This window comes from Fonsecaea pedrosoi (genome assembly GCF_000835455.1).
Source record: "Fonsecaea pedrosoi CBS 271.37 unplaced genomic scaffold supercont1.8, whole genome shotgun sequence".
Taxonomy (NCBI): domain Eukaryota; kingdom Fungi; phylum Ascomycota; class Eurotiomycetes; order Chaetothyriales; family Herpotrichiellaceae; genus Fonsecaea; species Fonsecaea pedrosoi.
The window spans coordinates 1,464,837-1,489,446 of record NW_013550608.1 but is presented as its reverse complement, the minus strand read 5'-3'; the positions used below and the strand labels follow the sequence as shown (position 1 = coordinate 1,489,446).

The following is a 24,610-nucleotide window of genomic DNA, read 5'->3' as shown; positions in this document are numbered from 1 at the left end:
GTCGTTGGTCGTTGGTCGGTATTCAGGTGCTTTCTGATAGTAGAGCAGAAGGTCTGGAGATGCTAAAAAGAAAAGGTACGTGTTGTGCCAGGCGAGTCTTTTAAAGCATAATTACCCTGTGTGAGGAGCTCCAGTGCCGTAGTGGCACACAGAACAGTTCGTGCAAGAATAGATCACAGGAAGCTGTCTTAGATTCTGAGTTGGTGGTGCATAACGCCCGGAGAGTGAACACCAGGACGATGGGCTTGTCTCGGAGAGTAGGCGCTCAGAACTCTAACTTCGCTCATGATTGCTGGAATCACAGGCTCGAGTCTTTGACCTACATGTGGCTAAGTGGCGAAGCATATAGAAAGAACAGAGATGAGCATGTTTTCTCTCGGGATGTCCCGTCAACAACGCCGCTTTCGTTGCGTCGTCGACTATTCCTGGCCCACAGAAGACAACGGCGTTGTTCCGGCAATATGGATCAACCAGACAGGTGTAGGTTTCCGTGTGTCTGGGATATCAATGGCATAGAGTAGTTGCACCTGCGAGTAGTCCAACCAAGTGTGCAACTCAGAGGGTCAAGTTGCATTGCTGAGAATAGCATCCCGGGACATCGTGTCTGGGAGCACTCACGACGATAGAGCCGCAAGATGCTGCAAGGGGTTACCTGCTTTGGAACGCCATATCATAATTCCCAAATAGTCATTTTCTGGGGTATGGTGATCCCGATCCAAGGTTTCCAATACTTACCGAAGTTCGGGGTCGCTAAGTCACATATGGCGTAATCACATCTGGAGGAAGCCACTAGAAAGCACAGCCACGAAGGCCCGGAAGTGCGGAAGTAAGGACTTTGGCCGATCGAACAAGATTCGAATGCATTTTGCCCCAAATCAGTAAGATACCTGGTAAGGAGGAGTGTGGGAAGGTCGAAGGAAGCATTGGAGTAGTAAGCAAAGAACTCTGCCAAGACAGTCAGCCTCGTTTCTTCACTAGCGTGGTCTTGGCATATTTGGTCTAATTGTCACCAAGCTTGTCGTGACCAGCTTCTACGGGCATCTTGAAAACTTGAAAGCGCACCTTCGAAAGCCACTACAGTCCAATAAGGCGGTTCCCGAGGCCCTGTTGTTGGAATCCAACAATCTCCAACGTACCTGGCGCCAGGATGCCCCAAATTGCGGCTCAGAGCCTACGTGCCCTGAGCAAGTTTCCTCGGAAATGGGCGTATCCGGCGCATTTGGTCGCTGGACGGAGAGTTGGCGGATACAAGTACATTTCGCTGCAAGCAACGCCTGCAACAGACACTAGCAGAATCAATGTGGCGAGCAGGTCGTTGTCCGCTGCGACACCGGGTCAGAGAAACACCTTGTCCGAAGAAAACATCCACTAACATATTATTAGACGCCTCATTCGAAGTCGTTGGAAGTCCGTACTCGCTCCTTTCCGTTACCCTCTCTCCTTCTCAAGAGTTGTATACTCGTCGGGGAACACTAGTGGCTTTTGCCGGGGATCCCAATGGAACAATCTCGACCTTGCGAATTCTCAATCCCGTCCGCCGTGCTCTGGTCGGAATACCTTTCCTGTACCAAAAGATCACCTCGACATCCCCCGCCAATGCTCTGATTGCAACGAGGTCGCCAATGACCACCTTCGCCATTCTGCAGCTGGATGGTACGATGGATTGGAAGCTGGCGCAGAGAAAAGCGCTGCTGGCGTGGACTGGCAGCACGCTCTCCGTCAAGCCGAGCATAAACACGAGGTTTTCTCTCGCATACTGGGGAAGCTCCAATGTCACTGGGAGGGGACTGCTAGCGCTTGCAGGACACGGCCAAGTTTATTCGGTTGAACTTGCAGAAGGAGAGACATACATTGTTCATCCCTCGAACATACTCGCTTACAGCTCATCATCACCATCTCCGGCACCTCTACCCTTCCGATTCAAGTCTTCAAGTGCTCGATTCCAAATCCCTCTCCAGCTCGGGAATTTCTTTCCCTCCTCGAAGTTTGTCGCGACCTTGAAAACCAGCAGCACGTACAAATTCTTTGCGAACCTGCTTTACCGAGTTCGAACATGGAGCCGAAGAACCCTTTGGGGAGACCGGCTGTTTCTACAGTTTAGTGGCCCAACAACTATTCTGATCCAAAGCCGAGCTGCGAGGGTCAATGATGTCCTCACGACACAGGAAGTGAACGAGATTGCGGACACCCCTGCAGGCGCTATTGAGGAGGCTATCTCCAATGTCCGCTCAACAGACCCAGAACTGTCCAAGTCAGGTTCTGCTGTGCCTGTGTCCCCGGCGCCAGCGTCGCCGAGACTATCAGTGGCGAGTGTCGGCCACGATGGCAAGGTTACTTTTGGTAGCGCTCAGAAATCCGATGAGAAACAGGGATAGAGCGGAACAAGGTCTGTCGAGGACACCATGTATAATACCATCCCATGATACCAATTCTGAGGCTCTCCCTTGTGTACTCAATACCCCTTCCAGCGGTCCTTCGATTACCGTATCCAGAGACTCTTGGGGATCTATATTTCGAACAATCCGAAATTCTTGCCTCTCGGTGACGTTCTAGCCCAGATGCCCATGTGAATATTTCCGACGCTGTATGTTCTGGAGGCCACGGACTATCTATCTGAACGTGAATGAACCTCCACGACTCAAGTCCAACGAGGCACTGAAGCTATCTAGCATTGGCGATCAGCCGGTCAGCCGATCAGCGAATACCTGGTTCGTGTGGATGTATATTCTATCAAGTCTGTCCGACGACAATCCAGAGGGACAAGACACAAGACACGAGGGACGGAAGCTGTGGATCGGATGTCCTACTTGAGCCTATCGTACCTGAGTATCCTATCCTATCCTTTCTTCTCCTGTCCTTTCCTTACACATCCTCAGATCTGGTATCGATCAGTTCTTGCGGTCTACCAAAAGAAGGTAGTGAGTGAGGTTCCCTCGTTCAATTTGACGTTTGATATGCTACGATGATCTCGCTCCGTATTCAGTGTTCAGTGTTCATCATAACCCCCTCAGAAGCTTCATTGTGTTGTTGAGAAGTGAAAATGACGCTCAGCTGCGTTCTCGCAGGTCATGATATGCATGCATGCATGCATGCCCCAGCGAAGAAAGAGAAAGATGTCAAAGTAATGGTGGTGTTGGATGCCCTGCAGGCCCCTTATCCCCTTCATGTTCGCCAAGGACTGAAGCTCATTCATTTCCTCTCCCATGATCCATCAAGCCCCAGGCCTCGTCTGTCCTCTGATATTGGTCTTGAGCCATGCACGTAATCTCAGCACTCCTGATGAGTTGGGACAACGAGTCCAACCCCCCATTGTCATACTGTCACATCTTCGACGAGTTTCCCACTTGTCAAAACACCGAGCACCGAGCACCGAAGATCTCTGCCGCATCCCTTTCACTGTCCTTTCGATCACCCGACACAGTTGGCCTGATCTACCATTGATTGTCAGACCGTCCAGGGCCTCCCTCCCAGTCAAGTCTCGCACCGTTGCTGCCCACAGCTACTAATCCGCCCAATGCGCAATGACATGATCGACGAGCTGGCTCTTCCAGTCCGGCATGGACAGCTCCCCCGCGAGGACCCACGACTTCAAGATGGCGAGGACTGCGTCGTCGGACTGCGAAAAGTCCACCCGGCCGGTGTAGATGTAGGCCAGGAAGTGGCCGATCATGTCCCTGCTGTCGTGTGGAAACTCTAGCTCCTCAGTTACCGGCTTGTTCTCCCCTTCCTCCTCCTTCTGCAGAGGCGGCCGCAGCGGTCCGGACTCGAGCTGTCTGGCGAAGAAGGGGCATTTGGCCACGAGGATGTGTCTGTGGACGAAAAACTTTTCCTCGCCCGCCGTGAGTGTCACCAGCGGGGAGTCGACGAATCTGTTGACTCAGTCAGTCAGCACCGCGCCCGGTCGGTCAGTCATTTGGGTTTCCCTGATCGGCCAGGTAGAGAGAGTCGGGTCGGATCATAACTAACCCTCTCCCAAGAATAGCGCTATTGGGCTCTGGAATCTGCTCGTGAGATTCATTCGTGCGTGACATGATGGCCGATGGAGAGACAACACGAGGAAGGGTACTTGGGAGGAGAAGTGAGGCGAGGTGAGGGACTTCTGTCTAATCTCAGTTACAGCAAAATTTCCCCCTGTTTGGAATGGGCACCGCCTCAAGAGCTTGGAAGGATGAGAGAGATGGAAACAAGTGAAGGTGAGGGGAGGCTTGGAAGATACCAGGGTCAGTATATCACCAAAAGGTGTAATTCTTGTTTGAGAATGAAATTGTGATGAAAGAGAGATCGGGTCATTGCCCGCGCCTCTTTTTACCGTGTATATATATCGCAAACAAGTCTGTCTAACTTCATTACTGCAGGGCACATACCCGGCAGAGACAGTGGTATGGGTTCTGGTTATGTTACTTCCGTGGTTCATATGAAACTGCGATGCTGCATTGTCTTGTTGTCCTCATAAACCCTAGACGTCTATGGTAAATCCGTGTTATTGTTGGTTACTCGTCATTCACTTCACACAAAGAGCAGAAGCAACACTTGCTGTTGCGGTTAGAGACGTGGAGGAGGCATATCTTGTGCTGTGTCAGGTGTGTTGAGGTTCAAATTCACTTATCCATCACGGTCAAGCGCCTTTTAACTCCACGGCAAAACATATCATCAACCATTGTCTCAAGCCTAAGCTTACATGCCGTGGTGGGACCTTCCCGCTCAACCTGTGCTATCCTCTGCATCCACGATCCATGAATTGAATCCTGCTAGTGCATTTGATTGCTAAAGCTCCACTTTGTCAATCCCTACCTTTGCTTTTGTATTTCATCTTCTTTGGATATCCCTGGCCCGATCGTTCATATGCATTCTCCTCAATCTCACTAAGCATCCCCATAGTCGAAAAACTTTTCGAAAAGTTTGCTGTTACACTCCATGGGGTCTTGGTCCTTTCTCACGGAGTTTCTGAATATGTAACGGGACAAATTTTCCTTCATTGCGGACAAGGTAAGGGTCGATCCAATCGGGAGGTCGGCTGAAGTGTCCCTTGAGTGGGAATGCAGAGACGAGGAAAGCTGACAGGGGGAAGTTATGCCTCGAGAACACCTGACTGACTTCTTCTGCCACATTCCCGTTCGCAAAGTACTTGTCCGGAAATTGTCTCAACTTCCACGCAAAGAGGTCCATGACGAATCTGAAAAGCGCACTTCCACGGCGCACATTCTCCAACACCCAAGAAAGCTCGTCGAAGCGGAAACGAAATGGCTCACGCCAGAGCCCCGCGAGATCTTCGATGAGCTGATCCTGCCACTGGGGAACGCCGTATTTGTCTCCTAGTATCCAGCATTTCATGATCATGAGATGGTTGTTATGCGAGTGATGCTTGACTGCGCGTTGATAAATCCAGACCGCAAATTCACCGAAGATTTTAGGGCTATCGTCTGGCAAGGAGACTTCGTTTGTCTGCGACTCGGCCATACCAGAAGTCAACATTTTGTTGAAGAACACGGAGTCTGCAGTCAATCTGTCCTTGTGGATTCTGAACGCTGTCTTCTCCTTGCCGACTGATATCGTGATGATAGGGGAGTTGGTAAAGCTATGCTTGAGTTAGGGCAGTCAAAAAAGATCTGCGAGCTGCAACTAACTTTTGTATTTCACCTCCTCCTAAAGTCGCTGTCGAGGAAGCCTGGCTTTGAGTAGAGAGTGCGTCTGAGTCGTGAGTGTCCATGATGGCGGAAGAGGAAGCCTGACCCTGAATAGAGGGAGAGTCTGTGTCGTCCATATCCATGACAGCTGTACAGCTGAGACTGGAATATTGTAGGCGAAACTGAGTTGAGGGTGGGAGAAGAAGAAGAAAGAAAGAAGGAAGAGGAGGAGGAGGATGGAATGAATCCAGTACTCAAGGAAGCGGAAAACTTGAGGAAGCCACGACCCAAGTACCTCGTAAAATAGTCAAGAGTGGCATTCTTCACTGCGCGCTTCACTTACTTTATTCACTGTCGATTCAACATTCACTGCCTCATCAATCCTCGCAGCTCAACCCAATCCAACCATTATCAACCCATTCACATCGTTTGTAAAACAGCTTGGCAGGAATAAATGGGGCAATGACATCCCGCTTTCTATCGAGGAAATCCAGCTCTCAACGAGTAGACAAGCACGGTTGCCGTGGTGTTCTTGTCCCTCATAGTCCAATATGTGATGCATGTCCTTGCATTAGCCCCCTGACATGTCACGGAGCCCCTTCCGTAAACATCAGGACTCGTTTTTGCCATATTCAACTGGATTATTTGAGTCCCTAGGTCCCAGGTCCATGCTATTGAGCTTCTTCTCGCTTGTGCGGACTTCAAAGTTTGAGCACGGTCCTGGTTCCGAAGCTGTCCCATCTAATCCGACCTCTTTTCAACAGATTGACTTTTTCTTTCGTCTTTACCTCACGCAAGTCTGGCCTTCGACCTGAACGTGATAATAGCACCGACCAGAGTCTTTTGGATCTGTTCCTCCTCTTTTCAGATTTTTTGTAGCCCAGAACAACTCGAGGCCGATCTCGGGATTGGCTAGTAAGTCCTTGAGCGCCCTCGCATAACCGTCGGCACTCGGAGACTCCACCTCATCCTCGTCACAAGCATATCTGTACATCGAGGACGAATGTACCAGGCCATAGGATAGATAGTCGCAAACAAGTTGTCGGAGAGCGGTCACATCGGCGCTATTCTCGACCAGCCATAAAAAGGTGCGAGGGTGAACTAAATCCCCTGCCCAAAAGCTTCGAAGCTCATCAGAAAGAGCATTCTGGAACTTTGGTATGTAATACTTGTCACCAAGTGTCCATGCCTGAACGGCTGACATCGCATCCTTTTCGTTACGGATGGCTGGGACGCTGCGGTTGTAAACCCAATTGACCAGAAATCTGAAAGCCCTACATGGATCGTCTGAGAGGACGAGCTCGTTGTTTTACTGTTCCATCATCCCTGCTGAAAGGCAAGCTTTGAAGAAGGGGCTCACTTCGGCCATGCGCCTCTTGTGGACGTAAAACTCTTGGTTTAGCGATCCAACAACCACCTTGACGACTGGGCTTGTGTAAATGCTGGAAAACTTAGCGGCCTCCAAAAAGTGAGGAGAACAAGGACTCACTTATCGACCTCAAAGTCCTCGTCCAGTGTCCCACCCTCTCTGCTCCCAGTCTCTTGCATCCTCGATCCTATTGATCGTGGCGTTAATATAACCCGCCTTTCGAGCACTGCATCGTGTGAGAATTTTAGCTTACCTCTTCGTCTGAGCCTTGAGGCAGATCAACAAGTGTAGTTGTTGAATCGAGGGCAGATCTCGCAGTTTCTGCAGCCTGCCAATTTCGAGGTGGTGTAAGGAAAGAAAGGTGAAAGGCGAAAGGTGAAAGGTGACAGGTGATCGAAGTGAACGATTTTATGTGAGCCTTTACTCGTGCCCTTGAGTGGAATGTTGAGTATAGCTGGCCCCTGGTGAAGGAGACGTGAAATGCAGCGAAGGAAAGCAGAAGTGAGGGCATGAAAGTGTCAGGAGCATAACAAAGTGGACGGCTCTCAATATCTCATGTATGAGGGGCCTCCGGCAAACATGCTTGAGAGAAATCGCTTTCAAAGTAGGGACAGAGTCTGTTTCGACGTTAGCGAAGTAGCTGGATATTCTGCTCAGTGAATACCGTGAGGTCTGTAAATCATACACCAGTCACTCGTGTAGATTAAAAGGTCAAAGATTGCATTGAATACAATAAAGGCTCCTTCTCGAAGATACCTTGAGGCGTTTTTCGGGCCGTACATTATCATCAGGCCGCGTTATAGCGGCAAACGCCCTGAGTTCCGTCAACCTGAGGTCAAATTCCCATTTCGCGCTCTACCCCAGACGACCACATTCGCTATACCACGCCCTGTTCATTCTGACCCTATAGAAATTGATTCATCTGCAGCGGCTGGCCCCACAATACGGAGCCAACACTTTTCGTCATATCGTCGGGGGGTACAAACCACTGCCCTGGAGGGCTAGTGGCAGGCATAGGAGCAAATCCTATCAGTTTCTGGTTCCCTGGTATCTCATTGTACCTCCGCCTGTGTGGTTCGTTGCCCAGCTGCTTCAAAGTCAGACTTGTCGGAATTTTCATGTACTTTGGTATGTCGCAGTCGAATTCCGGGTAGTTGCCAAACATGTCTTTGTCAAAGGTGAAGGACGTGAGGTCGTTGAGATGACGCCGGAATAAGTCTGACAATTGATATCTATTCGTCGATCGATTGTGTACATAACAGTCGCGGAGATCGTACGGCCACACGAAGCGGAAGTGTTGAGCCAAGAGTGCCCAGAACCTGTTCGAACAGTATTTGTGGTAGTGATAGACAAATCGCTCACGAATTCCCGGCCTAGGAGATAAGAGATCAGACCATGTTGGTGTGGAAGGAAGACTTGAAGGGGTTTTCTCGGTCTTCACCTACCAAACGAAGAAGTCGATGGCATATGCATGTTTCTGAGCCACTTGCGACGGTCTGTTGTTAGTCAGCGTCGTCGTTACCAGCAGGTAGAAAGAGGTCGAAGCGGGGATGAGTGTCACCTTGGCCTATACCACGCAGGTAGGTTGGACTGATTTTTCTCTGAAGGATTGAGGTGGCACTGTCCTCTGAAGTCAGATACATCGGTAACCACATTGTGGGGCGACAGCCATACCTGGAGCAGTAAATGCATAATGCAGAGGACGGCCAGGCGATCGACGTCGCGGGAGTTGGCCCATACTTTCTCGTCGACTTCCCGTAAAATGCGCCACGAAGCAGTCAAATTGACCAGGCTAGGTTCAGTCCAGCCTTCGATAACAGCGCGCACGGCGATATCGTCGGCAGTAGTGTCTTCATTCTGAAGCTTAGGCCAGTTGTGCGTCTTCCAATCCATCAACGTCTCGCTCACAAACGCCCACATGTTTGACTGCTTGTGTGGATGAGTATGGTGTGAGCACGTGCACGAGGACCCACTTTCGGGAAACGAAAGAGGCATCGAAGTGGTCGCGGTCGCGGTCGTGGTGATTGTGTTACAGCTGTGGGGGCCGGACATTCCATCCATCTCAAGTGGTGTTGGCCCTAACCCCATCGGATTGAAAGTTTGCTCATCGAACATGGCATCCGGAAAGTTTAAATTGAGGCTATCATCGAGGGCAAAGCCGAATTCAGCCTCACCGTGGACGTTGCACGCAGGTCCACGCGATTGACGCCCAGCGTCGTTGCTGGATTCTACCTGGAGGTCGTCCACGGCCACCGGAGGTGATCTAGGCTGGTTGAACAGTGTAAAAGATGGGGAGGAGTCGGCGCGTTCTGGTGAGCTTTTTGTTAGTTGTCTGGTCAATATCCCCCAAGCTGCTGCTGGTTGCAACCTACCCTTCCCCTCCACGTCGTGACGTTCATCCGACTCTTCCTCCAGGTTGATCTGAGCTAGGGAATATATCGTCGCGAGTTTGCGTTTGAGTGACCGACATTCAGTCCGCGCGCTCTCGAGCTGCTCCCTCAGCTCTCTGCAGATTTCATTGCCGGACTGGCTCGTCAGATGTGCTACCAGAGACTCTAACTCGGCGATTTTGTTCTTTGTGCGAGCTCGGGCCTGGCGCTGACAGTGTCGGTCGGCGACTCGTTTCTTGTCACGTCGTTTGTCACTGATCTGCTTGGGCTTGCGGACTGATAGCGGCGGACCTGTCGACAGCTGCAGGGGCAGCATAATCTCGCTGGTCATGGTCTCCATCACTGACTGAGGCTGTATTGACAAGAATGCTTTCTCTTCTGATATCTCAATGGTGAGAGCGTCCTGGACAATGGGATACTAGATGAAGCTAGGATTTAGCACACGGGGGGAATTCTGGAGAAGTCGGAAGAAGGACGCGGGGCGGTCAAGGCTTGGCTCGTAACCCTCGGCACATGCCATCATGACCATCTTGACCATCTTGACCCTCCATCACGGATCCCCATCAAAACTCCCTCACCTCGGCCAGGTGTCATCTAAACCCAAAGCGATGTTACAAAAGCCCCCCAGCGAAAGGAAGCGAAATTTCTCAACGGGGCGAAACCTGCGGCTCGACTCTTTTGGAATGAGGCGACTAGTCAGAATGGTACTAGACTACGAAGGAGGACCGTTGTGCGAGACACGAAAGATCATTTGAACAGTGTTGATCCCACTCACCTGGGAACGCAGCGAGGCAATTATTGGGTGCCTTGCAGGAGGCGTCTGGGAGGGGCGTTTCGGGGCATTGTGATGGCTGTGGGGGTGGTGATAAGGACCCAGATAGTTACGACTGTGGGCATCCTTATAGGGAGGCTTATAGGCGCTATTCCAGGCACCCAGCAGGGGTGTTGGTGAGGGCGTCAATGGCTGCACCACGCTTACAGGGAGGTTTTCTTCTGGGGGCTTTTACATTCAGTTTTCAGTCTGGATTCTCTCTTAGTAGGTACCTTGGTAGGTAGTCAATTGCCTTTAGCAGTAATTGACACCCTACGTGACATTTATCACTGGTCTAGGCATTGACGGGTGGGACAATGAATGACACCACGACTACCTTGTAGTGCCCCGGGCCCTTCTGGCTGGCGGGTGGCTGGTGCTGCTCGTGCTTCTGTGGCACTTAGGTTACAACTTCTCGATCCGCGCAACATACTCGAAGCGTTCCGTTGCAGGCATTCCCCACTCCTTTGCCAATTCATGGTATCTGTTCTTGTACCCGAGATGTTTCGACCTGACTTCAGCCGCAGTCTTCAGCTGATCTCGCCCAACTTGGTGCTTGTGAGCAGCATCTGGCCCATCTGCAATCCGAGCGAATCTGGCGTACGTCCACTGCCCAAATCGTTAGCTCGAGTCGAGACCGCTCCTCGCCAAGTGTGTCATGAGTTGTTGGGGGGTATGAGGGGGGGAACCGCCCATTCTAGACAAGAGAGAGGGGAGGGTGGCCTTACAGCTTCAGGGAGGAATGTGTGCTGCGTGAGTCCTTGTCCAGCGAACATTTGCATGCACTCATCCACAATCTTGGTCACGCCTAGGGGCACCATGATCTTCGCCTGGGCAATGGCGTATCTTCCTGCGACGTTGCCCATGAGATCCATGGTCTCTGCGGCGTTCAGAACAACCAGGCGAAGAGCGTCGATCTCCATGCGCATGTCGGCAAGCCGCTCGATATTGCTGTCGAACTCACCAATCAATTTACCCCGGGGCTTCTTTCTTACATCCGTAGCTCTGATGAGTGCATGTTCATATGCGCGCTCAGCTTGACCAAGCAGGCGCATGCTTCGATAGCATTAGTTTGAAGGCAGCATGCACTCGGAGGCCAACTCACCAATGGTGTATTCTCCCCGGCCCAAGTCGACCTTGAGCGATTTCGAATGCTCGCCCTTCTCCCAAGATGATGTTTTCCGCGGGGATCCTTACATTCTCATACACATACTCACCATGTCCCTCTGGGGCACAGTCATAGCCCATGATTGTCATGTACCGGACTGCCTTCAGTCCTGGAGTGTCCCTGGGCACAATCACGGTCGAATGGCGCTTCCACGGATCCGGATTGTCTGGATCAGAGCACCCCATTAGGATGTAGAACCTGACATCCTCATTTCCAATCCAGTTCCCATACAACTTCCGACCGTTGATCACGTACTCGTTGCCTTCACGTCGAATACGGCACGAAATGTTCGTTGCGTCCGAGGCAGCAACATCAGGTTCTGTCATCGAGTAGGCAGACAAGCACTCTCCGTCCAAGAGAGGCTGCATCCATTTCTTCTTCTGCTCCTCCGTGCAGTATTTGGCCAAAAGCTCGATGTTGCCGGTGTCTGGCGCATGGCAGTTGAGTGTCTGGACACTCTGTTAGTACCCATCCTGATCCCTCGAACGCCTTGGTCCCTACCATTGGAGCCCAGTAAACTCGGCCAAGAAGTTCACAGCAGCACGAATACTCCAGAATCGTGAGTCCCGGGCTTTCCTTGAAGTGGTTCGGTAGGAAGAGATTGAACAAGCCTTGTGCCTTTGCCTTCTTTCTCAGCTCCTTGATGTAGGGCGGCATCGCCCACCGGTTCTCCTCCAGTTGCGCCTTGACAATGTGGTCTGCCGGAATGCACTCATTTTCAACCCAATCGTATACTTTGGCAATGATATCGACTGCTTTGGGGCTCAGCTTTGTCCGGTATCCTGGGGGGATCCGAGCAAGAGACGGGTGGTCTGGGATGGTGGCCATGGTGTGGGATTCCGTATTGCTGTACGAGACTCCTTGACAGTTGTGAGAGTCAGAATCCACATAGCATGAGGCTGTTGTTGGCAGTTTTGAACCAACACTGCAAGCCCGCGGATAGCCTGACACGAGTCCTGCGAGTCTCCTAGAATGGAAGGCCGAGGTAAAGCAGCTGTGCTACACTTGCTCAGTTGTGGAGATGGTCTCCAATCCGGAGCCCGGAGTGAGGGCTCCGGAGAGTGGCCGCGACCTCGATGCAGTCGACGTCGTTCGTGTTTGTGCCTTTAGCTGCTCGATCGAGGCACTACGCGCAGTCTGTATCTCTACTGCTGGCAATCGATCCATGTCGCATCGGCTATTGGTGCGTCCCCAACGGCAACAGCGCGTGCTAGATGGGTCGACATGGGCTCCCGGGATGTGCCTCTTGATATAGACCTTCATGCTCGTTCCCCCAAATGTGTTCGTGCTGAAGCGGGTGATAGACGTTGATCCTTGTTTCTTTCCCGTTGCTTGCTTGCGCCAAAGATGCCTCACGCCTCGAAGATCGCGCCTCTGACCCTGCAGAAATGCAGCATCTTGGATTTTCTGTTCCCCGCCGATCGACCTGTGTCGGATAAGCCTCTCTGGATCGATGCTGCGGACACATCGCATTGGAACTCTCCAAAGAGTGCCCTGGCTTTGGCCAAGCGGTTTGGTTATGGTCTCGAGCAGTTAGGCGTGCGGTTCGAAGATAGATGCTTGCTCTTCACGCCCAATCATATCATGGTCCCAGTATCGTATTTCGGAGTGGTGGGCATTGGTGCTGCGTTCTCCGGTGCAAACCCAACGTTCACTGCCAAAGGTGGGTAGAGCTTGTGAAAAGCTATGGTTTGTCCAAATGAAACATGAAGCTCATGGATGGTGGTCAGAACTGGAATATCAGATCACAGTCTTGCAGCCCAAGGTTCTGCTTGTACATCCCACCTTGATATCGACCGCGAAGGCTGCCGCCGCCAAAGCAGCTGTTCCGGGCATGAGACTGTATGTCTTCTCGGACCGTGAGACAGGAACTGTCGATGGTCTTCCGGATTGGAGGGTCATTCTGGGGACTCCCGAGCAGGGAGAGCGGTGGCAATGGAGGAAACTCCCGGGTGAAGAGGCAGTCAAGACCACTGCGGCAATCAACTTCTCGTCCGGGTATGTGGATTGACCCTGACCAAGTCTGCGTATTGTAGCTCACGAGATTCTCAGCACCACCGGCCTGCCCAAGGGCGTCTGCGTATCTCATTTCAACGTCGTCTCCAACGTCAAGCAGATCAATTCTCTCTACGACTTCGAACCCTCGGAGAAATGGGCGGGATTCCTACCTCTCTACCACGCCTACGGACAGTGTTATGGCATGCTCATGGCGACAATCAACCACATCCCCATGCTCATCATCAGCAAATTCGAGTTTGTCGAGTACCTTCGCATCATCCAAGACCACAAGATCACCCGCCTCCAGACCGTTCCCCCGATCCTAATCATGTTAGACAAGAGACCAGAGACGGCAAACTACGACCTAAGCAGCGTCAAGGAGATCCTGTGTGGTGCCGCACCTGTTTCACGGGAGCTGGAAGCCAATGTGTCAAAGAAGTTCAATGTTCGGATCACGCAGGGATGGGGCATGACTGAGACAACATGTGCCGTGTCTGGCGTCCCGTACTACGAGAAGCACCGGACTGGCTCTGTGGGAGTTGTCATGCCCAATACCGAGGTCAAGATCATCACAGACGATGGCAGGGAGGCGAATATAGGGGAGGCGGGCGAGCTCTACGTTCGCGGCCCACAGGTCTGTCTCGGATACTGGAGGAATCCGCAAGCGACGCTCGACACTTTCGACCCTGTGACTGGATGGTTGAAGAGCGGTGATATTCTCGTGATGAGCGATGACGGATGGATGTCGATCGTGGATCGGAAGAAGGTATGATACACGACGATAATCGACTTTTATCACACCCATCAGCTAACTTGACCGCGATAGGAATTGATCAAGGTGCAGGCCCTTCAAGTGTCGCCGGCAGAAATCGAGGCCGCGTTGATAGAGCATCCCGACATTGCCGATGCCGGTGTGGTCGGCGTTACCTTTGACGACGGCGAATGGCCCCGGGCGTACGTGGCACTGAAGGAAGAATCTCGCGGGAAAGTCACCGAGAAGGAGGTCCAGGAGTGGCTGAACCCACGTGTGTCGAAGCATAAGCGTCTTGTCGGAGGCGTCGCGTTCATCCCTGAGGTCCCTCGTCTGCCGAGCGGCAAGATTCAGAGGAAAGTCATGAAGGAATGGGCGAAGCGGGACTCGATGAAGCTGTCCACGTCGAGACCGAAGCTTTGATGAACACGAACCGCGAGCCCAAAGGGGGGGTTCTACTTTAGAGCAGGAGTGCGCCAGAAAATGTGATGGGCTTTCGTCAGAGCAGGATATATTTCACGGGTTACTTGGTTTGTATTTGATCATCGTTTATAGCGTTGTGATAATGATCAGTTATGCCATACTGCCCAACTTGTAGGGCAGGCCAGAGCTCAACCCACCGTCCACGGCCCATACCTGGCCATTGACATAGCTGGCTTCATCCGAGCCCAGGAATAGCGCGACCCTCGCAATCTCGTCGGCCACGGCACCTCGTCGAAGAGGACACAGCTGCCCAACCTTGTGAAGCGTGCCTCTCTCTCGGGCTGGACCGTAGAAGACCGGCTCCGTCATGCCAGAGTGCGTCATGCCCGGCGCGATGGCGTTGCATCTGATATTGCGTCCCGCGTATTGGAAACAGGCCGTCTGCACGAGATTCACCACCGCGCTCTTCGCGGCGCTGTAATCTGTGCTGCCGCCGTTCGAGCGGAGACCGGCTGTTGAAGAGGTGGCGATGATCGAACCACTCGAGTAGGGCTTGTCTTTGCTGGTCACCTGCATTGCAGGGCCGGCATGTTTTATGGCCAGGAAGACACTGTGTCCCGTCATTGTTCGTGTCTGCGATCAGATGTGGGAGCAGATTGTGGCGCGAGGACCTACCTGGTCAAGTTCGTCCTGATTGTCCGCTCAAATTCCTCGACCTCAATGTCCCACACTTCCTTCCAGGTGCCCGAGTTTGCGGCGTTGGCAAAGAACACGTCGAGTCGTCCGTACGTCTCGAGAGCATGGGCCACAACGGCCTTGACCCCGGCCTCGTCTCCTGCGTCAAACTTTCGCGCATGGACGGCGACCTTGGGGTAGAGTTCATTCATCTCCTCCACGTGCAGGTTCAGGTAGTCGTCCATGTAGTCACAGATGTAGACTGCCCGAGCACCATTCCTGGCAAACTGGTGCGCCGTTGCTCGGCCCATACCCAGGGGCGAGTTGCATCCCGTGATAATGACCACTTTACCCTGAGTGCGTCTGGCATATTCCTCTTTCGTCAGATCTATTCCGTGTCTCTCCCGACCAGGGGGCTGTACGAGTACGAATACTCGTAACGAGGTACGCCAGGGGGGTGGATGGGGTTTCGGCCTTTGGAACTCACTGTCCTACTGAATCTCCAGCCCTCCGGGCAACCCGGGGCATTCCTTTGTATGTCCCTTCATCGATGATTGGAGGTTGGGCAATCTGGCCGCTGAGCTGCTCCAGGCGCCTCTTTGGCGTTGTGACTGTCGACATGGTGACCTAGTGGACGACAAAAGACTTGACGCCTCTGTCCCGGGCGAAAGGATAATTGTCAATTGTCCGAGGATATTAGAAATTCCACCTCTTCATCCTGACCTGGTGACCTTTTGATGACCAGATTCCTCGGTATCTGCGTGCTTCATCGTTCATGTGGCGTTCCGTGAGGGGCTTTCATGAACCTAGGCTGAACGAGATAGACTGCCTGACTCGTGACACGCTGACTTTTTTGGGTTTCGAAACGAAAAAAAAACAAGAATCCCAGGGAAACGGATTTCGGTTTCCATAGCTTCAGGCGAACCCACACTTGGAGCGACGGTTTTCTTGTTTCCCCGTGCGGCCCGTGGTACAAGAGGATACTTACGACTCGGCAGGTTCCTAGGGGCGCTCGGGGTGTCAGGGATGGCCTGGAGTTAGTTATTAATTGCTTGGAAGTACTTGAAGGTACCCCAGATGGGGGTCACGAGGCTGTCACTGTCAAACTTTCCTGGCCCCCCCTTGGCCCCTAGGAGGAACGTCCCACAATAAGGCACCAAACAAGGGTTCTCAAACAATACCGAGTACTGGTTGAAGAGAAATTACTCTCTTGCTTTAGCTACGACCTAGGTTCAGCCTATAGACCTCCTCCATCCATCCTCCTAGAACACGGCTATCGCATTCGGAGGACTCGCAATCCCTCCTGGAGTGTTCAGTGGAGAGCTGGTGACGAAAAAACTCCATCTTTGCTGCCTTTCACACTCGGCCGCCAATGCCTCCAAGTCCCACAACTCCCCGAGCGGCATTCCCCAGAGGGCAAGAATGAAGTCGTGAAGACCTGATACAAGAGAGTCAGCGCGGGAAAGAGTGAGGACTCGCCGAGTTGGACTTACACCATGGGAGCTGCGGTGGCCACGCTTCAAAGCCAATGGCATCACCACCAACGGCTGCAAAATGAGAGTTCCAAATCCACTCGACGACCTCCTCTGACCCATCCACTCCCACGTACTCGGAGCCGTTCTTGACCTTGGCGACGCGCTCTTCCGGGGAGTGTTCGTTGTACCATTTGATCCAGCCCGACCTGACAAGCAAGATATCCCCGGGCCGCAAGACCACGTTTTCTTCTTTGGCAATGTCCTTCAAAACGTCCAGGGTAATACGGTGACGGGTCATAGCATCATATGTAATGTTGTGGCGAGCCGCATAGGCAACATAGTCGAGGAGCACGCCTCTACCGACAATGCCTCCGCGCTTGCTCCAGTCTTGCGAGGACGAGGTCAAAATACAAGGCTGAATAAAAGTCAAAACAGGTCCCAGGTGTCACTTACGGTCAATCCCAATACGGTCTGTGTTTAAGAGCTCGTCATGGTGTATGCGATTATAGTACAATCCCGTCCCGCTATGGCCCCAGTGTCCTGGCAAGGGCATGTGTGAGCTTCACTGCATTGACAAGGGTGGTGGATTCCATGGGTGGAATACTTAGACCATCCCATTGACTCCCCGACTGAGTGTTAATGCTAATCTCATCGTCGTATGAATACCAAGGAGACCCTTTGGCCCGCCAGTCGGTGATGTTAATGGTCGGCTTGATGCGGTCGAATCCCGGCTCATGAACGTGGTCAATTGGCCAACTATGCGAGTCAACAGAGGGCGGTCATCAGGCTTCAGCCCTACCACACCAGAGGTACCTCGACGTACTTGAGAACAACACTCTTGCCGGTTTGGATCTCTTCTCGGGCTTTGATCACCGCTTCGGGTGTAAGGAGATTCAATGTACCTATCTCGTCTCGAACGCCATCCTTGTCGAACAGGCCCCAAGCGCAGCCATGTGGCATGCCCTCTACGGCTGGCAGATCTTTCCACGACGGCAGCTTGAGCTCAGACATGGCGAACCGGGAAGAGCGCGAGATGGGCGGCAACCGAAGTCTTCACAAGTTCACAGACTCCCAATCCTCCTGGCCTTCTACTCTTCCGCTTATGAATTCCTGCATGGCGGCCAATTCCTGGGCGGCGAGTCGCGCGTTGGCGATGTCCACGGGCAGGGATGTCAGGAAGCCCTGACGCTGATAACAATATGCAACTCGCTCGATTCTTTGACGCCCCGCCCCATGGGCACCCATGGGCACTCACGGACACCCATGACCGGGTGGATCAGTCTGACTCGCACCCAGAGAGTAAGACACTTATTTCCCCACAGGTGCCCGCTCCCGCGGATGCATCTCAGGGAGCACCATGCACAGGCTATGCAAGCACCGTCCAAACACCAAGTGGGACCGCTAGAGCGGGAAGCCCTTCGCCTGGGGAAGTCCGCCCCCCCAGCTTCATATACAAGTACTGCTCTAAACCTCGGGCAAAGTCTCTCATCAATCTCGAGCGCGACTTGACTGGATCAAGGGAATACTGCAGCACCCAGTTGTACACTGCCAGCAGCTGCCCAAAATGCCACATATTGCGGGCGTCAAGAAGCAAAAGATCAACGCGTACAATGTGTTGTTGCTGTGCTTCATTGGCCTTGGGTCATTGACCTATGGTTACACAGCCTCGATCATTGGGACAACCCTGGGTTCGTATCATCCTGCTCAGCCTGAGCTCTGATGCTGAAACTGACCCTCTCTACTCACCAGGTCAACCATCTTTCATCGCGTATTTCGATCTCGCCACCCGAAGCAATGGAACAGACCTGATAAGTACTATGAACGGTCTGTTCCAGACCGGCGGTACTATTGGGACGTGGTTGCTGCCCTACGTTGCTGATCGATGGGGCCGTAAATGGGCCATTGTCGTGGTAAGGCTGAGTTGTTGGTCATTCATGGTGTTTGCGCAAAGCTGACCATCTGGTACAGCCAGCAGTTATTGCACTCGTCTCGGGGGCCTTCTTAGCCGGCAGCACCAATGTTGGCGAGTTCTTGCTCTTTCGATTCTTTGCAGGCGCCGGGGCGTTTATGATCCTCGCAGCCGTACCGGTCTGTCCATTCTCCCGCTCTCTCTGTTACATGTCCTTGACTCATGATTTTACTTAGATTTGGATGTCGGAAGTCGTGCCAGTCGATCTGAGAGGTGCTCTGGTTGACGTCCATGCCGTCTTTCTCATTCTCGGCTATACCATCCAAGGGTGGGTTGGCTTTGGCTTCTACTTCTGGGATGGAGGCGAGGATACGTGGAGACCTCCTCTAGCTCTTCAGTGTGCCTGGCCTCTGTTCCTGCTGTGTGGCATCTACTGGGTGCCCGAGTCGGTATGTTATCGTCCAACGTGCGGATGAATCGAGAACTGACCAGATGGGAATCTCTAGCCCCGGTGGCTGGTCATGCAAGGCCGCATCGATGAAGCCAAGGAGATCCTCTTCAAACTGCATTCTGATCCCAACGACCCGGACAACGAATTCGCGAATGCAGAGTATTACCAGATCCAGAAGCAGATCGCCATCGACAAGACCCTGGGTAACTCGTGGATGCACATGCTGAAAAAGCCATCATACCGAAAACGATGCCTGCTCGCCATCGGGACTACCAGCATCATTCAGTGCTCTGGCGTGCTGGTCATCAACAGTAAGGTCTCTTTTGAGGAATTTCTGGGTACACCCGAACTGACTTTGTGCGTAAGACTACGGCCCGACATTGTATGCCAACCTCGGATTCAGTCCTGTCAAACAATTACTCTATCCTGCTGGATGGCTCACCCTCACCCTCGGCATCAACATCATGGCAATGGCCCTGGTAGACCGGTTCCCTCGGAATCTCTACATGGGTTTCGGAGTGTTGGGATGCATGGTCACGCTTATCATCGAGGCCGCTCTGGTGGCAGAGTTCGTGCCATCCGACAATCAATCAGCCCTTCTCGCGGCTGTGGCCATGTTTTACATCTTCCAGATCTTTTACGGATTCTGCCTCGATGGTATGTCTGTCCTATGTCTGCGTATTAAGAGGCTGGTACTAAACGACTTTCTGTGATTCAGGCACTCAGTTCAGCTACCTCAATGAGCTGTTCCCTAGCCACATCCGAGCCAAGGGCGTCTGTCTGGGAGTCTCGATGATCTCGCTCATGAACATTATCTGGCTCCAAGCTGCCCCAACTGCTTTCAAGTAAGCCTGTCCCTAGCCCCTTGAGTGACCGTTTTACTCACCAAAAGGACAGGACCGTTGGGTGGAAATTCTACCTCGCATTCATCATCCCCGGCACGATTGGCGGAATCATCATGCTCTTCTTCTTCCCGGACACCAAGGGTATGCCCCTTGAAGAAATTGCCGCCATTTTTGGAGATGCCGATGAGGTGGCCATCTATCAACGCGAGATTGAGATCGACCACGTCACCCACACTGTCGTCACGCACGACCATGGTGGCGAGAAGACCACGGCACCTGTTGTTACGGAGAATCTCAAGACGGCCGACGACACTGTTTGAACGAGTGCGCGAGGGCGTGATTGGTTTGACTGACATTGGCTAACGACGACGACTTTTAATTGACAGATCGACTTTTCCTGTGCATAAGGTACTCACAGAACTCGATTGATGTATTTCGTGTTGGTAGATACACAAAGATGCTGGATGGAAGCTGCAGCATACTCGGTTGGAAGTTGTACAGGAATACCCATGTAGTTCTTGATTTGGCGCAGGTAATAAATATAGTTGTGTGATTGATTACCCCTTGTCTTGGGGTGTGTCCAGTTTCATCCTGTAGCTATTATATCGGTATAATAGCACGCTTCACAGTAAGAGTCTCTGACAAACAACCCATTCAGCCACCGTAACCAGACGTCCAGCCAGATCTCTCGCGTGTTCTGGCCAAAGAGGGGCCACTGGAATTTTTGCTAGACTGAAAGATCCGAGGCATTTTAGCCAAGGATCCTGGATATTTCCATCGTGCAGCAGCTGCTGGTAGAAGAAGTGAGCCCAGGACCAGAGAGGAGGAGAAACAAAAGTACAAGGTCTTTTTGACCTTGATCCCTCAATTCCTTCATTATTTCTTTGATCGTCCATAAGGACAGCCCACAAAAGGTCTCGTACGAGATGAGGCAGCCGATCGACAAGGCGTCGTTGGAACGCTATCTCGAACAACATGTCCCTGAGATCAAAGTCCCCATTACAATCCGACAGGTACGTATGTACTGTATGTACCACGTACGCAGAGGAGAGGCGGGGAGGAAGGACACGATACATTTCATGGACTCCCTTCCCTTCGCTTTTCTCCTCTCCCTTTTCCTCTCTCTCTCTTCCTCGTCTCTCGTCTGCTCACACTTCCTTCCCCAATCGCCTCATTTCCCTCTCCCACACTCAGAAACGATGCTAATGAAAAAAAAAAAACAGTTCGAATACGGCCAATCGAACCCGACGTACCGCCTAACAGACCGGCACAGCCGCGACTTTGTGCTGCGCAAGAAACCACCCGGAAAACTGCTCACGACGGCCGCGCACCAGGTCGAGCGCGAGTTCCGCGTCATCTCGGCGCTCAACCAATCCCCAGGGATCCCCGTGCCCAGGGCGTACTGCCTGTGCGAGGACGTCGGCGTCGTCGGCACGCCCTTTTATATCATGGAGTTCCTGGACGGGAGAATCTTCAAGGAGGCGTATATCCCCGGGGTGTCGGCGGAGGAGAGGAGTCTTATGTACGTTGCCGTACTGTTTTCACTTATTTCCTAAAGGGAGTGATCAGGGAACACATGGCCTTCTTTCTATCCTACCTATGAACCTTATGCCACCACCACTCTGCCCTTGACACCGATACCGTTACTGATACTAATACCCACGGGGAAAAAGGTGGAAAGAAGCCGTACAGACCCTCGCGCGCCTGCACGGCGTCGACCCCGCCGCCGTCGGCCTCACCAACACCACCACCACCGGCGCCGCTAACTTTGGCCAACCGCGCGGTTTCTACGCGCGCCAGATCCGCACGCTCAAGCGGCTCGACGCGTCGTACTCGCAGGTCCGGGACGTCGAGACGGGCGAGGCCGTGGGCCGGATTCCGGGGATGGACGAGATGGTGGCTTTTTTCGAGGACCAAGGCAGTGCTCCCCAGGACCGCGGCGCCATCACCCACGGCGACTACAAGATCGATAACCTGGTGTTTCACAAGACGAAGCCCGTCATTATTGGTATTCTCGAGTGAGTTTTCTTTCAGTTTGTTATGCGCAGCATGAACAACCCTTCCGGTTTTTGGCTGTAGAACTGTATCCCTTTCCTCCTTGGAGTTACAGCCTTGTGTCACTTCCTTTCTACCACACACACACACACACACACACACACACACACACACTTTTACACATACAAAAGAGAAGAAACTGTGTGATATTCATACACAAGGAAATAGAGAAAAAAACAAGGCTAACCAGGTATCCGCGGCGAACCTCATCGCCGCGGGGGCCATCTGTATCATACAGCTGGGAAATCGCCACAGTCGGCCACCCGCTCTCGGACCTAAGCAACCTGACCATGCCGTGGACGGTGACACAGGGGTTCACCGACATCAAGACGCACGCGCACCCTGCGTTTGCCGGTGCCGACGCCGCCACCAGCCCTCCCGGCCTGCCCACCAAGCAACAGTGCCTGGACTGGTACCGCGAGGTGGCCGGGTGGGACCCCCGCGGCGACATGGCGTGGTCCGACGCCTTTGCCGTGTTCCGCACGGGCGTCATGATACAGGGCATCGCCGCGCGCTGGGCCGTCAGGCAGTCGAGCGGCGAGGGGTCGTCATCCGCCGAGCTCGCCCTCGAGAGGTTCCCCTACTCGCGCGCCGCGTTGAGCATGGTCAGAGAGTTGAAACGCCGTGCTCAGCAGGAACAGCAGAATCAGGGAGAAAGGAACAAGAAGAGGGCTGTGCTGTGACGTGACATGACGTGACGGGTTCGCCGATTCGCGGTTGCAAAGAATGGGTATGGACATGGATATGCATGCGCATATGTCTCCTGGGGTTTCATTCACCATCTCGACCAAGGCTGCGCTGCGTAAGGCTATTGAGAGAACAACGGTCAGAGGACAGCAAAGCAGAGCAGAGCACAATGAATAAATGAAGATAAGGATGAAAGGAGAAGGAGTGGTTTTGAGCCGAGAGGGATAAAGGGAAAGGGGGTTTTTTAGGTAGCTAGCAAGCTATCAAGTAAGCTATATAGATCGTTACCCCCCTGGGTCCTTTTCCTTGTCCTTTGTCATCTGCAGAATGCGGACTTCAGCGATTGACGCATGAGCGATTGATATTTTTCGGCAACTGGATTTCCAGAACCATGTTAGTAAGGAGACAAGAAGGCAAGAAAGATGAAAGGGGAAAGAGAAAGAGAGACATAGAGACAGAGAAAAGAGGGACAAAAGAACCCGCTATTTTGCTACACTGCTTGGGCACACTGCTTGTCGCATGCATGCATGTACTGTGAATCCCATAACCACAACCATAACCACTCCGACAGAAACAATCGCCATATCGCTAAACAAGTGTCCCCGAAACACCCTGGTAAGGAATTTGTTTAAAAACAACTCGCTCACTCACTCATATCCTCCTGCCCTGTCCTCTTCTGTATACCTAGGTACCTAGGCAGTCCCCAGTCTAAATCAAGTCCATCGGATGGATGCTGCGCTCTTTGATTGTCTGGACAGAAGGTCTCTAGACTGAGCATCTTCGAGAGCGACCGAGAGGGTTGGACGTTGGTACTGATGTTGGTGTTATCGGAGACATTGAGGTGGGTGAAAAACGAGAGCCAGCTCATCCATAGATACCCAGGTATGTGAATACAACCATGACCAATGTGTTCCTTTCTCTTCTTGTCCTTTTCCAGGCGAAATGAACCGAGGAAAAAGAGGCGAAATGAACCGAGGAAAAAGAGGCGATATCATCACGGAGAGGACGCTAAGGTTGATCAGATCCCGTCGTGTCCTCGCCGTCGTCTCTATCGCACTTCTGCCGATCTTCATGGACATGGTAGACGCAACCTCCGATCTTGAAATACTCTCTCGGCGGACGATCGTCCGGGTCGGCAAAGCGCCAGAACATTTCCAACCGCAGCTGCGGGTTGTTCATGACCCGGTCGATCACTGCCACAGACGTGCCGTCTTGCTCGGTGCGGACACGGACGGGGCGATCCCTCACGATGTTCCCCTGGCCGTCGTCGTCGCCATCGGCATCGCGGGGCAATTTGAATTTCGCCGGTGTCTTCAGGATCTCATGAAACAGCGTGTCGAGCAGCAACCTGCGCAGCTCGCACCCCTCGGGCGTGCTGTCCCAGATGTGCATGACAACGTCGGCGTCGAGGGTCAACGGCGGCAGCTTCATGCGGAACCAGTCCACCACGGCATTCTGCAGGTCGTACATGAGGAACTTGACGGCGGCGATGTACACGCGTACCATGTCCCGCCACTTGGGATCGTTGGGTAGCCGGCCCGAGTACAGCCACTGGACGATCACGGCAAAGTCCTCCGGGTCGTCTTCTGGCAAGGTGATGGATTTTTCCTCCTCCTCGCGCATTCCCGCGTGTAGACACTTGTTGAAGAAGATGCTCTTACACAGCACGCTCTCGTGCACCAGGTGTGCCACATTATTCGGCCCAACACTGACGGTGATGATGTCGTCCGCGGCGAAACTAATTCGTAGTCCCTCGTTGGTTAGCACAGGGTTCTCTCGGCTTCTCTTTGAGTTGGGAGGGGGAGACGACGTCTTCTCTCCTGTTTCTGGTATTTCCTCGTACCTTTTCTTCTTTCCTCGGTTATCCTCAAGGTTGACCTTAGCAGGACGCTTGAGCGGGACCATATTGACGAGAAGATGAAAAGGTTATCGAGGCGTCGGACAATCTTTTGACAGACGAGTGTGTCCCGGACACATTG

General features: G+C 52.7%; 13 protein-coding genes across 13 annotated transcripts; 4 read left to right on the top strand and 9 right to left on the bottom strand.

Moving 5' to 3' along the window:
* Nucleotides 1-1,147: 1,147 nt before the first annotated feature.
* Z517_11848 (uncharacterized protein) lies at nucleotides 1,148-2,375 on the top strand (the record flags this gene model as incomplete). The annotated part of the gene is made up of 2 exons (XM_013423431.1): nucleotides 1,148-1,334; nucleotides 1,384-2,375. 2 exons carry the CDS (start codon nucleotides 1,148-1,150, stop codon nucleotides 2,373-2,375), a joined length of 1,179 nt encoding a protein of 392 aa, XP_013278885.1.
* Nucleotides 2,376-3,502: 1,127 nt separating this feature from the next.
* Nucleotides 3,503-4,031, bottom strand: Z517_11847 (uncharacterized protein; the record flags this gene model as incomplete). Its single annotated transcript, XM_013423430.1, has 2 exons — nucleotides 3,503-3,869; nucleotides 3,967-4,031. The coding sequence occupies 2 exons, from the start codon at nucleotides 4,029-4,031 to the stop codon at nucleotides 3,503-3,505; spliced, it is 432 nt and encodes a 143-aa protein (XP_013278884.1).
* An 874-nt stretch (nucleotides 4,032-4,905) lies between these two features.
* Z517_11846 (uncharacterized protein) lies at nucleotides 4,906-5,767 on the bottom strand (the record flags this gene model as incomplete). Its single annotated transcript, XM_013423429.1, has 2 exons — nucleotides 4,906-5,575; nucleotides 5,625-5,767. The coding sequence occupies 2 exons, from the start codon at nucleotides 5,765-5,767 to the stop codon at nucleotides 4,906-4,908; spliced, it is 813 nt and encodes a 270-aa protein (XP_013278883.1).
* Nucleotides 5,768-6,408: 641 nt separating this feature from the next.
* On the bottom strand, nucleotides 6,409-6,828 carry Z517_11845 (uncharacterized protein; the record flags this gene model as incomplete). Its single annotated transcript, XM_013423428.1, has 1 exon — nucleotides 6,409-6,828. The coding sequence occupies one exon, from the start codon at nucleotides 6,826-6,828 to the stop codon at nucleotides 6,409-6,411; it is 420 nt and encodes a 139-aa protein (XP_013278882.1).
* Nucleotides 6,829-6,933: 105 nt separating this feature from the next.
* On the bottom strand, nucleotides 6,934-7,172 carry Z517_11844 (uncharacterized protein; the record flags this gene model as incomplete). Its single annotated transcript, XM_013423427.1, has 2 exons — nucleotides 6,934-7,066; nucleotides 7,114-7,172. 2 exons carry the CDS (start codon nucleotides 7,170-7,172, stop codon nucleotides 6,934-6,936), a joined length of 192 nt encoding a protein of 63 aa, XP_013278881.1.
* A 725-nt stretch (nucleotides 7,173-7,897) lies between these two features.
* Z517_11843 (uncharacterized protein) lies at nucleotides 7,898-9,714 on the bottom strand (the record flags this gene model as incomplete). Its single annotated transcript, XM_013423426.1, has 5 exons — nucleotides 7,898-8,366; nucleotides 8,439-8,489; nucleotides 8,555-8,613; nucleotides 8,668-9,302; nucleotides 9,366-9,714. The coding sequence occupies 5 exons, from the start codon at nucleotides 9,712-9,714 to the stop codon at nucleotides 7,898-7,900; spliced, it is 1,563 nt and encodes a 520-aa protein (XP_013278880.1).
* An 885-nt stretch (nucleotides 9,715-10,599) lies between these two features.
* Z517_11842 (uncharacterized protein) lies at nucleotides 10,600-12,190 on the bottom strand (the record flags this gene model as incomplete). Its single annotated transcript, XM_013423425.1, has 4 exons — nucleotides 10,600-10,803; nucleotides 10,923-11,250; nucleotides 11,300-11,811; nucleotides 11,864-12,190. The coding sequence occupies 4 exons, from the start codon at nucleotides 12,188-12,190 to the stop codon at nucleotides 10,600-10,602; spliced, it is 1,371 nt and encodes a 456-aa protein (XP_013278879.1).
* A 519-nt stretch (nucleotides 12,191-12,709) lies between these two features.
* On the top strand, nucleotides 12,710-14,534 carry Z517_11841 (uncharacterized protein; the record flags this gene model as incomplete). Its single annotated transcript, XM_013423424.1, has 4 exons — nucleotides 12,710-13,025; nucleotides 13,093-13,360; nucleotides 13,415-14,126; nucleotides 14,187-14,534. The coding sequence occupies 4 exons, from the start codon at nucleotides 12,710-12,712 to the stop codon at nucleotides 14,532-14,534; spliced, it is 1,644 nt and encodes a 547-aa protein (XP_013278878.1).
* A 150-nt stretch (nucleotides 14,535-14,684) lies between these two features.
* Z517_11840 (uncharacterized protein) lies at nucleotides 14,685-15,830 on the bottom strand (the record flags this gene model as incomplete). Its single annotated transcript, XM_013423423.1, has 3 exons — nucleotides 14,685-15,144; nucleotides 15,210-15,572; nucleotides 15,697-15,830. 3 exons carry the CDS (start codon nucleotides 15,828-15,830, stop codon nucleotides 14,685-14,687), a joined length of 957 nt encoding a protein of 318 aa, XP_013278877.1.
* A 641-nt stretch (nucleotides 15,831-16,471) lies between these two features.
* On the bottom strand, nucleotides 16,472-17,695 carry Z517_11839 (uncharacterized protein; the record flags this gene model as incomplete). Its single annotated transcript, XM_013423422.1, has 5 exons — nucleotides 16,472-16,647; nucleotides 16,703-17,071; nucleotides 17,138-17,224; nucleotides 17,289-17,440; nucleotides 17,508-17,695. The coding sequence occupies 5 exons, from the start codon at nucleotides 17,693-17,695 to the stop codon at nucleotides 16,472-16,474; spliced, it is 972 nt and encodes a 323-aa protein (XP_013278876.1).
* Nucleotides 17,696-18,248: 553 nt separating this feature from the next.
* Z517_11838 (uncharacterized protein) lies at nucleotides 18,249-20,209 on the top strand (the record flags this gene model as incomplete). Its single annotated transcript, XM_013423421.1, has 8 exons — nucleotides 18,249-18,372; nucleotides 18,434-18,594; nucleotides 18,653-18,772; nucleotides 18,830-19,042; nucleotides 19,100-19,355; nucleotides 19,411-19,701; nucleotides 19,763-19,889; nucleotides 19,942-20,209. The coding sequence occupies 8 exons, from the start codon at nucleotides 18,249-18,251 to the stop codon at nucleotides 20,207-20,209; spliced, it is 1,560 nt and encodes a 519-aa protein (XP_013278875.1).
* Nucleotides 20,210-20,815: 606 nt separating this feature from the next.
* Z517_11837 (uncharacterized protein) lies at nucleotides 20,816-22,627 on the top strand (the record flags this gene model as incomplete). Its single annotated transcript, XM_013423420.1, has 4 exons — nucleotides 20,816-20,902; nucleotides 21,113-21,411; nucleotides 21,563-21,907; nucleotides 22,183-22,627. 4 exons carry the CDS (start codon nucleotides 20,816-20,818, stop codon nucleotides 22,625-22,627), a joined length of 1,176 nt encoding a protein of 391 aa, XP_013278874.1.
* Nucleotides 22,628-23,639: 1,012 nt separating this feature from the next.
* Nucleotides 23,640-24,536, bottom strand: Z517_11836 (uncharacterized protein; the record flags this gene model as incomplete). Its single annotated transcript, XM_013423419.1, has 1 exon — nucleotides 23,640-24,536. The coding sequence occupies one exon, from the start codon at nucleotides 24,534-24,536 to the stop codon at nucleotides 23,640-23,642; it is 897 nt and encodes a 298-aa protein (XP_013278873.1).
* Nucleotides 24,537-24,610: the final 74 nt, after the last annotated feature.